This window comes from Etheostoma spectabile, chromosome 6, assembly GCF_008692095.1.
Source record: "Etheostoma spectabile isolate EspeVRDwgs_2016 chromosome 6, UIUC_Espe_1.0, whole genome shotgun sequence".
In the NCBI taxonomy this organism is placed as follows: Eukaryota; Metazoa; Chordata; class Actinopteri; order Perciformes; family Percidae; genus Etheostoma; species Etheostoma spectabile.
Window position 1 is genome coordinate 15,640,186 of NC_045738.1, and position 12,539 is coordinate 15,652,724.

The 12,539-nt window shown below is 38.7% G+C and overlaps 1 protein-coding gene and 1 pseudogene across 1 annotated transcript in view; both read right to left on the bottom strand.

Annotated features, from left to right (window-relative positions):
- Window positions 1-12,539, bottom strand: part of LOC116690435 (uncharacterized) — an 18,303-nt gene that overhangs the window by 3,891 nt on the left and 1,873 nt on the right. The window contains exons 2-4 of the mRNA XM_032517392.1: window positions 1,027-1,054; window positions 588-671; window positions 188-272 (exon numbers count right to left, since the gene is read on the bottom strand). Coding sequence (XP_032373283.1) covers window positions 188-272; window positions 588-636 — 134 coding nt within the window. The 5' untranslated portion in view covers window positions 637-671; window positions 1,027-1,054. The remainder of the gene's footprint in view (window positions 1-187; window positions 273-587; window positions 672-1,026; window positions 1,055-12,539) is intronic.
- Window positions 10,192-12,539, bottom strand: part of LOC116690827 (sialic acid-binding Ig-like lectin 14) — a 4,998-nt pseudogene continuing 2,650 nt past the window's right edge.

Sequence of the window (12,539 nt, forward strand, 5' to 3'; positions counted from 1 at the left end):
CACATCAGGCTCCAACAGTGACACTCGTCCTCTGAACCCAGACTGAGTTTTGTTGTTCTTCTTGTTGGTGTGGAATATGATGTCTGAGTCAGTACATCTTGGTTTGGATGGTTCACATTTGTACCAAACTATATGTTGGGGCGTAAAGCCATCACTGGTGGTGAAAGAACACGGTATCACAACACATAGTCCAGCCTCTGCTGTTATTTCTCCTTCACTAAGAGTGATACAGAATCCTTTATCACAGAATGGTTTTCCCTCCACTGATGCACCTGTTAAATGAAAACAGTGAAAGAAAAAAAGGGACAGAGGATATTGACATTTTGACAATACACCAAAGTTAATAATAAAAGAAAGAAAGGCTACTACTGTCTTTTTTATACATCTGCTGTTGTCAGCAGCGTGAACATACAACGGAAATTAATTATCAACATTTTCTTTTTTTATACTATTGTTGGAAGTCAAGTGACAATTACATAACTATATGCAAAGGGCAATGTTATGAGGACATTGACTATGGCAAATTATTGCTAACAATTTGATTTTTAATGTTGGCATCATGAGTAGATTATAATAAAGATGCATACCCGTGTCTCTCACAGAGAAGAGTAGAGTTGCCCAGATGAGAACAAACATCCTGGTTCAGTGATTGGCACAGTGCGTCTCTATTCCTTTTAGAGGCACAAACATTATACAAATTCAAATGTTCAGGTTATGAAACTGGACAAGAACCATCCCTGTGGTTGACAGCACAGATTTAAATACAGGATGTTGCATGATCACCTTTTCTGTATTCACACTAGAAAATATGGCTAACATCTTCTTGTGAGTCTCACAAAATGTTTTATTTCCAAGAACTTTGTAATATCTTTGCTATAAAACTGCTAAATAAACTTTATTATAGCAGCTCTATCTACAATCCCACAAACTCTGAGTCAAATGCACACCTTAGTTTACAAGCAAAGAGAAATTATAAAAATGTAAATCTAAAAAGACTTTTTAAAAACAAGGTAAATGTTTTATTACCTCTTTTTATCTTATTCTGCTGCTCTCTCTTCTCTCCGCTGTGGTCTCTGCTGAATGTCTCTGCTCTGACTCTTCCTCTTCCTTTTGTACTTCTTCCCTCTTTGTGCTAAAGCAAGTTTCCAGGAAGTTTCTCTAGACACTGCTGGCTCTCATTAGACTGCCACATTAGGAGCTAAAATTTCTAAAATATGTGTACAGGTACAGTATATCAAATATATCACGTTGTTAATGTGCAACTTTGACACTGAATGAGTCTTTTTTAGACCATATTTGCGACTGTGAAGGGGTGAGACACTTTAGGAAAGGGGGAAGTACCATATATATGTGAAATTAGAAAATGTCATCATAACAAACCAACAATCCTATCTACTAACTATCCTTCAACATTATAATGCATACTACATGAAATGTGTGGCTGTGGAGTTAAGTAATAACTGGTTAATATCTGGCCAGTTGACAAAGCTAGTTGTTAGCAGTTGTCATTTTTTTGATCATTAGTTTATTCGAAAAAGACAACTCCAGTAATTGTTTAGGTGTATTAAATACCTACATGAAAAAATAACAAAAGTTGGCAAAAGCAAATAGGTGTTTCACTTGTTTGACGGGTAAGACAATGAAGGACGTTTAAAACATATTCTATAATTCATGCTAATTTCAGTGTACAGGAGCCCACCATGACAATAACCCATATGTTTAACATAAGCACTTTTAATTTCTAATTGATGTCCATCGCTCAGGCACACACATTCTCAATGCCAAGTAAGCAAGAACGGACTTGTGTTCTGGGGACCGTCCTTGCTGGATGTACTGGAAAGATGAACTGCAAGTTCCGAAGCACCAAACTCTATTGACAGTTTTCAGACAAGCGTTCTTCTGTTATTGCGCAACACCCCAGCACAGGGGCACTTGCCACTTTATAGTTACTTTGATGTGTCTATTCTATAGCAAGCTCGCCGCCGGGGATTTGCGGAGCTTTCCAACTCCGGAAGGCTTTTTAATTCACCATCAATTTCGTTAAACTGCTGCCTATATTCAAATCTACACAGTTGATTCTTGCCTTAAACGTATTGAAAGAGAATTGTTGATTTAATAATAGACATAAATGTAGAATACCTACCACTTCTGTAGTACTGTGTACGCAGAAACCATCCTGCGCTTTACACCTAATTGAATGCTGGGATACCGGCCTTGCCAATTCACACACGTTACCATCCGATTGATCCTCGGTAAAATGCCCGTGCGAGATCACATCCATAATTTTTACCCGTTCTTGTGAAATGCTAACTTGTGTATTGGGTCAGTACTTTGCCCACCAACTGACTTTCACAAGACCACAAGTCCATGGAAGAACACAGATTGAGAAACGCTCTCCTGGTGGGGGGAAGGCTCAGAGACATTTTGGCTTTTCTCGCGAATGAACATCTTCAAGAGATGACAGCCTACTTACATGTAATCAGTTTCATTGAGTATTCTGTGCACATTAATGACGACAAGAGTAGATGTCCCTGTCATTCTTCGCAGTATGATTCTAGTTTTTTTTGCAGGTTGTTGCTGCATGTGATAACAGATGTGAGGAAACTTAAGCACTCAGGGTCAGATTTAGAGCATCAACCGATTTTAACAGTTTGTCACCCTGTGATCACAGGTTTCGTTGCATCTCAAGACAGCATTTTCAACAAAACTTTTATAATCTCTCCTCACAAAGAAATGTTATGTGAATCCAAACTCAGGCTGTAAACCACACTGTTTTTAAATACCCTAATACTTTGGTGTAAGAACAGTTTTACTTGTGTTACTACAATCCCTGTTATTTTTCTTCTTTTTGTCAGGGCTGTCCTGATGTTTGTGCTGTGCATTACTGTCCAGAATATTCTGGCGTCACGTTAGGGATGACAAGTGTGGCTGTTCCAGTGTCATTGTTCAAGATTCTGTTCAAGCCGAGTTTAGTCCAGGTGATTAAATGGAGAAAAACTTCAACCTACATGTCCGATTCAGAGTTTCCTCTTCTCACACTTGAATTCCAGTGATTTACTTCCTTCATATCTAGGACAAAAATGGATATATCGGTATTAAGATACAATATTTACAGGTCCCCCGAATTCCCAATTTTCCACAAGACAGTTGATGTTGTAAAATACAACAAGTTGAGAAAACATAGAAATGATATGAGAGCACGTTTGTTAGCAACATGAAAAAAGTTTGTGTGTATGTATGTTATGTTTTACTCACAGGAGCCACATTCAGAGTCACAGTCTCCTGGTATGATGTTGTTTTGAAGCTGACCTACAGCTGACATTGGTGCCGTGGGTGTTCAGCTAAGAGTTAAAGGTCAGGTTGAGCTGTGTCCTGAGTGACAGCAGTCAGATTCCAGCCTGAAATCAGTGATGTTTCCTGGGATGTGAAGTCTCTCTCCTGCTCCTCTCACGTCCAGGTGATTTCAGATCAGATCCAGAGCAAGACCCGGACGGTGCAGCTCAGTGTGCTCTGCTGCTCCCTCTGTCAGAGGTAATCATCACTGTGGCTTCTGTGGTCTACTAAGTGGCACCCAAAATATACAGTAAAACTAAATTAGTGCAATTGGTCAAGTCAAGTGAGCAATATTTAAAACAAACACGATCATGGGCAGTACTAAGCCTGAACAGAGCCACTGTGCCACTGCAAAATTAGCCTCTGGAATGAACTTGTTTTGGTGGGAACATGTGGACAGATATTCTTCAATAGTCTAGCTAGCTGTCTGGATTATACTGCCGACATCTGCCAAGCAGTTAAAACCATAGTCCTCTTAAATCGATCAGAGTTTAAATGCCAACACAAAGAAAGAGTAACGGACATCCTTGCGAAAAGAGTGACATTCTCAACATTGCAGAAGTGGAATGTTGGTAGATAGGACTACTTCAAGAAAACACAATATCTACTCTGCTTCATATTCAATGGGCCATTTGTGTGGCAGGTGTAAAATGAAACTATCAGTGTTATTACCATTCCTCTGGCTGCCCACACAGGCCGCCTTATTCGTATAGCACATGAGGGTTTACAGCCTTTCGTAGTTTTAACGTAGTTCCAGAGTATGTTTTAACAAATAAACATCAGTTTCACACTTCAGTTAACATACGAGCATTTGCCGTGATTCTTCCTACATGTTACGTGATAGTTACTCTAGGAAATGTGTGTCCTTCCAAGGTTTAATTTAGAAAACTACAACCTTGAGGTGGTATGATCAAGGCTGATTTGGTGACGTCATTGATGATGATGTTGCAGTTATTCTGACTCAGATCAGGCTCCAATGTGACCCCTGACCTCTAGACTCAGGCTGATTTGCGTTGTGTTGTTCATTGGGTGTTATGTCTAATTTAGTACAGTTTGTTTTAGAAAGATCACATTATTGACCAAACGTCATTTTCCCGAATGAACAGCATCAGTGGTGAAAGAACATGGAATCACAACACAGAGTCCAGCCTCTGCCGTTATTTTTGCTTCACTAAGGGTGACACAGATCCATTTGAGACCTCTCTTCCTTGAGTTTCAACTGTAATACACACACAAAGACAATTAGGAACGAGTATATAGTGGTTATAATGCATCTACTACAAATGAAGAAAGATTTTACTGAAATGCTGCTGAACCTCTGTATGAAAGGCCAAAATGCTACTTGTGCAGCGTGTGACCAATATATGTTACCGGATGCACAATACAGTTATGGTATTCACAGTCATGTTTCCGTTCCTCCTGATTGAAAATAAGTAAGTACATTAAGCATGCACAATAGTTTTTGCAGGTTTATACATTTTTCATGGATTTTTTGGTAACAAAATGATTAAATATTCAAGGTTGACTATTTATGCCAAAGTGTGTGGGTCAAAGACTTTTTAGAAGCTGGTGAATAACTGTATCTGCAACTCTGGAGCATTAAAAGGAAACATGTATAAGGACATTTATTATCAGTAGATTAGATTAGATTTTTACGTGTCAAAACATGATTGCAATAAAGCTGCACACTACACCTGCAATTAGCATTGTTGCTTCTCACAGCAAAGAGCAGAGAAAACCCAGATAAGAAACAACATCAGATTTAATGATTGAGACACTCTCCCTTGCTGGACAAACTCTTATACAATCACAAACTTCATACAAAAAGTGCATTACCATACAGGAGTTTGGTTGTGATCAAACTGGACCAAACAACTCCACAGCTGACAGCAACAATGTTAATACAGGATGTTGTCTGTTTGCCTATTCTGTGCTGAAGAATAAATTTGACTACTATTTTCCCCAGGGCCTCATTTTACCCCCTGACGCAGCTCTGAACAGATCTGGGTGTCTGCGATGTATAGCCAAAGACAATAATGTAATAAGGAATGTATTAAACGCAGCACAATTTCACTTCAATCGATTCAATGTAGAATCCATACAAAATCAAATGAGGTGTATGTTTTGTTTTACTGTTTTCTTGTTGTCTTGCTCTCTTCACTTCCGGGGCTGTTGGCTGGTGAATTTGCTCTGAACCGACTCTTCCTCTCAGCACTACCTCTTTCCATCTTTGTGCAAAAAATGCAAATCATTGTTGCTCCTCTCGTTGTACCACAAATTTAATGCTATTTTATTACATACGCATCACATATCATTTGGGGAATTTGTGCCTTCGCACTGAATCTTGAAAGAAAAGGAAACTTTTTGTTGAATTCGTACCCCTTCATGACTGAACTGATACAAAACCAGGAAAGAGGAAGTTTGTGGCAATTGCACAAACAATGAGGAAAAGAATTTTGAGAAATGAACAAATGGTATCGTTTTTGTGCAGATGTTATATATACTCATTAAGTTTGAACTGAAACTTGTTGGTCCAATATAGTTTAATTCAATTTATTTCAATTTCCTTTGCCGTTGAATGCACAATACTTACTGTACTGTGCAAAATGCGATGCACAGGACATGGAAAAGTCAAAATTACAAGGTATATTTGCAGGGCCAGTTGAGAAATAATGGTCAAGAATACTCTATGTGGGATAAAAATGGTTCCTTCCTTCATTTGAATCTAAAGTCTCTTCTTTTTTGTATTTTCAGTCTCATACTTCCTTTACTCATGGTGCGCTACATGACTATGCCTATATGGCTGATGAGCAAATGCCAGTTGCTATACATTGCTGCATTTTAAACATGCACTGCCAGAACTGGTAAACAAGATAGTGTCGAGGTTTAGACACTTTTGTATGCACTGAAAGCTCAAAGTTTGTACCTAATCTACAAAAAATGTTTCTGTACAAAAAACTTCCTGCTCAGTCTTAGCACATAGAGTCAGGTTGATTCCTGCTAACCATGTCTTTTTATGGCAAGTAATCGTTTCCTAATAAACAAATGCAGGTTGCTGTATGGACATATTTTTCAGTTTGATTTTCTGTTTTGTTTTCTTTCGTGCTTGATTATAGCAGAAGCTTGTTTGGAAATATTCAATCTAATTATAGTTCTAAAAACAAGGGACACAGGAAATCTGTGTATACTCAACAGGGTGTCTTCACATTAATGCCAATTTTAGTGTTGGTTTCAATTGTTTTTTAAACTGTATCATGTCTAATGTATTTTGTCCTTAGACTTCCTTCCCTTTTGTCCCTCAGGCCGCCATTGTAAATAACAACTGTTCTTAATGACTTGCCTGTAAGTAAAGATGAAAAAGATGACACACTTGATCTTAGTTTATTTAAATACAATTTCAGCTGTGTGTTATTTATTTCATAATAATAATATATTTGCTAAAAGTAATGAAAAGCTAAACTGGTACATAAAGCTGTTAATTCTGCTGATGCAGTGTTAATAAATGATGTGATGCCAAAGCTTTTTTGCACACAAAGGTATCTACTTTTTTACTGGGGTTATGTTTTGAGTTTTGAGTGCTTGATGGAGGATTGGCCACTAAAAGCTGCATTGGGTGGATTAAATACTTTACAAAATGGTTGTCCTGATACTGTGGTTGAATGGAATAATGTAAAAAGTAATGCTGTGGTTAAACACACCAGGATGTCATTTACAATAGACATTCAAATGAGAAGCCATCACATCAGAAATATAAGAAACTAACACACATAATCAATCCCTCTGCCATCCTACATTGTTTCTGCCCAGACCCCTTGAAATGTACCTCTGTATACATCTGTCCGTTTTCTTTAACTTTAAGTCTCTCCATTATTTCTTTCACATTAGAGTAAACTAGCTCATCCCTCCTCCCTCCTTGCCGACATACACCTGTGGCCTCCTTATCTTCCCTTATTGTCACCTCCTCCTCATTGCCCTCCAACATTTCACCACCCTCTCCCACCATTGTCTGATACTCCTCCATTTCTTTGTTCTTAATTTCCGCATACCTGTCTCTGTGGTCTCTTGTGCATCTTTGCCCCGCTGGACTCTCTATTCCACAAGGAAGTCAATGTCAGAGTATTCCACCTCTTTTGGTTCCATGTCAACGCCAGCGGCTGGTTGGTCAGCAGCCTCGGCTCTTCCTTCACTGCCTCTTGGTCATGGCTTCTTCATTTTCCACTGCGTGACCAGCATTGATCTGTCAGGTAACAGTTCAGAAATAATATACCATTTGCGAGCTGATACAAGCCAGACAACTCTATGTACACTAGCATGACATATGTGCACATTGTCATCATCACCAACACAGCAATTATAATAATAACCAGCTAGTTAATATAATACCAATGGATCTGCTTCAGTTGTCGCCATCTCCAGAGTCTCAATATCATTCTAGTGCTCTTTTGTTTTTTCCTGGGGAAAATTGTATCAGATTTTAAATTTGTTTAATAATGCTGATTTTTAATGATTCAGCCCACAAATGACCGACTAACATGCGTTCCAGTATGTAGCTAAACATATAACATCATAACCTTTATTCAAACAGCTAATACTGACTGATAACTATTTCTTTGGATTTTTACAACTTATCAGGTAATAATTGATGGTATATTGCTGACAGCATACTGGCTCACTATTATAACATGAATACATACAAAATGAACGGTGGTATCAATCAAATCCAAGATTATACTCCTTAGTGATTCTTTGTGTATAGTACGTGTAAAAACACGTTGAAAAATGTTTGAGGCAAGCCTTGAACAATGGTTGTTTTAAATGTTATATAATACTGTTTCCCTTCATCACTTAATACTATATTTCTCTGAAATGTATAAAGCATGCTGGTGTGGTCCTTATGATTGATCAATATACATGTCAAAAGAAGCACAGTTTACAAAAGAAATTGATTCTTTTGTTAAAATGTACCTGTGGCTTTTCTGTCCAAGCAGCAATGGTTGCTGTAAGGAGAAATCCCAATCAAAAATGCAATGATGACTTGTGGATGTTTATGTAAGTCATGAAAAATGTCTTGAATGGATCTGGAATCAAAAGAACAAGAATTGTGGGTACAATAGTGATCATTGCTGCCTACGAATAAAATCATTTTTTTAAATGAGCAATGATGTCTTAGAACGTGGTCTAGAGTCTGGGAGGTATTTCAATTGTTACACCTACCCTCTGGTGTTGAAATCATTGTTTTTATCGTAAGGTTCCTTTTCTCTTCCCCAACGTCACTGCTCTGACCCACTCAACAGTGGTGTAGTTGTATCTTTGACAGATACAGTAGAGCTGATGTTTCACTTTGTGGTGTGACTATTGGTCATAACAGAGTACTCAGCATGGTTCTTCAACAGAGGCCATTGGATTGTGGTAAAGGAATCCCCTCACTGATGCACACACAGGTTAGGACCCCCAACTGAACCTCACATCCAGACTGCTCAGGATCCTTGAAAAACTACAGACGCAAAAGAAGACCTCAAAAAAACGCAAACATACAGTAACTAAACAAAAATACACAGAGACTATCAGCCATACTTACTACAAATGTCCATACCATTGCATTATTGGCAGAACACCAGCTGATCTAAGTGGGTTGCTGATCTTTAATGCAATATCTAGATTGCACATTATCAGCAACCATTGGCTGGGTTTTTTTTTTTTGGGGGGCTTTTCCCTTTATTGACAATGGATAGACTGAAAGGGGAGAGAGATGGGGGATACACGCAGCAAGGGCCGCAGGTTGTTAAACCCAGCCCGTTGCAGGACGCTCAGCCAACATGGGGCAAACGCTTTACTGGGTGAGCCAGAGTTTGTGAGCGGAAATCTAAGTGTAGGCTAGAAAAACAGAAATGAGCTGGCCAGCCAAACAGGCCTTAGAGCACGGCAGGGCTAAAGAAGCAAAACAGAGCACAAGGTCAGGCAACAGGTAACAAAAAGGCAGTGAGCAAAAATACAAGCAAACAGGAACATTTTGAAAAAAATGCAAGAGTTTACCGCTTCAGTTACAACAATAACGGGCAAGGAATGGAGTGTGAGACTGCATAAAATACTGCAGCAGGGTGTTGATTGCAATCAGTGCTGAGGGCTTGGAGGTGGTTGATTGACTGGCAGTGAGTGGAAGCAGATTGGCCCACGCCCGCCTCTCACAGAAACACACCGGAAGAAAGACAACAGAAACACGAATGGGGGGGGGGGGGAAACAAAGGGATGACCCAGGAAAGGCTGCAGATCCTAATAACATGGGACCCAACATTTTTGTGTTTATTTCAGGATATCTACATTGAGCTATGAGGGCATTTCTACATTTTGCAAAGTTAAGAATACATGAGAAAGTTAATCAACGTGCTTTTAGGGAGATTTAGGAAAAGGTGTACTCTGTTCAGTTTTCAATTACCCCATAAGAAAATACAACTGCAAACCCATCGGTGCTAGAACAGTTTTACTGTGTACTTACATTTCACTCTTATGTTTACTCTTTCATCAATCGTTGTCCTTAGGTTTTGCTGTGCATATGTACTGTCCAGAAAATTCTGCCGTCACGTCAGATGACAGTGTGGCTGTTCCAGTGTCATTGTTCAAGATTCTGTTTGAGCCGAGTTTAGTCCAGGTGATTAGAGATGGAGGAAAACTTTCAACACTACAGGTCAGATTCAGAGTCTCACCCTCCTTCACAACTTGTTACCAGTGATTTTACCTTCCTTCACACTCTGAGACAAATAATACTGTATTAAATGTGTTAACGCCCCTAAATTCTTCTAAATTTGAATGAATTTGACGATGTATATTCAACACAGTAAGTACGGTACATTTCAGTATGTTTTACTCACAGGCCACATCCAGAGTCACAGTCTCCTCTGTAGTGTTGTTGTTTGTAAGCTGACCTTACAGCTGACATTAGTACCGTGGTGTTCAGCTGAAGAGTTAAAGGTCAGGTTGAGCTGTGTCTCCGAGTGACACAGCAGTCAGATTCTCAGTCCTGAAAGCAGTGATGTTCTGGGATGTGAGAGTCCTTCTCTCCGCCTCCTCTCCACGTCCAGGTGATTTCAGGATCAGATCCAGAGCAGAGACCAGGACATGCAGCTCAGTGTGCTCTGCTGTCCCTCTGTCAGAGAGGGAATCATCACTGTGGGCTTCTGGGTCAGATCTAAAGGAACAGCAGTCCATCAGTGGAATCAGGGAAGTAGACACACAGTCATCACTCAATTAAATTTGTTTAAAGTAATGACATGATCATGATGATGATACTTTGAAGTATTGGAGTTAAATCAGAAACTGCTGTAGCTGCAGTTTTCTATTGGTTTCCGTAAGAGGACACCACATGCCAAACATTAGATTACTTCATGCTCCATTAAGACGATAAATACACCAACTATGTGTGGCAGTTCAAAAGCATGTATTTGTATTTATTGAGCTCTTCATACCTCTAACAGAAACATTTGTTCTTAGAGTGAATGTAAATCCATCTGTCTCTGATTCAGTAAAAGAATAACTCTGAGCTGATATGATCCAGTCTGACTCAGTGATGTCATTGACGAGATGCTGCATTCCCGTCTCACATCAGGCTCCAACAGTGACACTCGTCCTCTGAACCCAGACTGAGTTTTGTTGTTCTTCTTGTTGGTGTGAATATGATGTCTGAGTCAGTACATCTTGGTTTGATGGTTCACATTTGTACCAAACTATATGTTGGGGCGAAAAGCCATCACTGGTGGTGAAAGAACACACGGTATCACAACACATAGTCCACGCTCTGCTGTTATTTCCTCTTCACTAAGAGTAAGACAGAATCCTTTATCACAGAATGGTTTTCCCTCCACTGATGCACCTGTTAAATGAAAACAGTGAAAGAAAAAAAGGAACAGAGGATATTGACATTTGACAATACACCAAAGTTAATAATAAAGAAAGAAAGGCTACTACTTCTTTTTTATACATCTGCTGTTGTCAGCAGCGTGAACATACAACGGAAATTAATTATCAACATTTTCTTTTTTATACTATTGTTGGAAGTCAAGTGACATTACATAACTATATCAAAGGGCAATGTTATGAGGACATTGACTAGGCAAATTATTGCTAACAATTTGATTTTAATGTTGGCATCATGAGTAATTATATAAAGATGCATACCCGTGTCTCTCACAGAGAAGTAGAGTTCCCAGATGAGACAAACATCCTGGTTCAGTGATTGGCACAGTGCGTCTCTATTCCTTTGAGAGCACAAACATTATACAAATTCAAATGTTCAGGTTATGAAACTGGACAAGAACCATCCCTGTGGTTGACAGCACAGATTTAAATACAGGATGTTGCATGATCACCTTTTCTGTATTCACACTAGAAATATGGCTAACATCTTCTTGGGATCTCACAAATGTTTATTTCCAAGAACTTGTAATATCTTTGCTATAAAACTGCTAAATAAACTTTATTATAGCAGCTCTATCAACAATCCCACAAACTCTAGTCAAAGGCACACCTTAGTTTACAACAAAGAGAAATTATAAAAATGTAAATCTAAAAAGACTTTTTAAAAACAAGGTAATGTTTTATTACCTCTTTTATCTTATTCTGCGGCTCTCTCTTCTCTCCGCTGTGGTCTCTGCTGAATGTCTCTGCTCTGACTCTTCCTCTTCCTTTTGTACTTCTTCCCTCTTTTGTGCTAAAGCAAGTTTCCAGAAGTTTTCTCTAGACACTGCTCTCTCATTAGACTGCCACATTAGGAGCTAAATTTCTAAAATATGTGTACAGGTACATATCAATATATCACGTTGTTAATGTGCAACTTTGACTGAATGAGTCTTTTTTAGACATATTTGCGACTGTGAAGGGGTGAGACACTTTAGGAAAGGGGAGTACCATATATATGTGAATTAGAAAATGTCATCAACAAACCAACAATCCTACTACTAACTATCCTTCAACATTATAATGCATACTACATGAAATGTGTGTGCATGTGAGTTAAGTATAACTGTTAATATCTGGCCAGTTGACAAAGCTAGTTGTTAGCAGTTGTCATTTTTTTGATCATTATTTTATTCGAAAAAGAACTCCAGTAATTGTTTAGGTGTATTAAATACCTACATGAAAACATGTTTCCAAATCATAGATCTTAATTCAAACTGCATGCAGCGTTTTTGAAAGCACGTCTATAGTTGGGAATC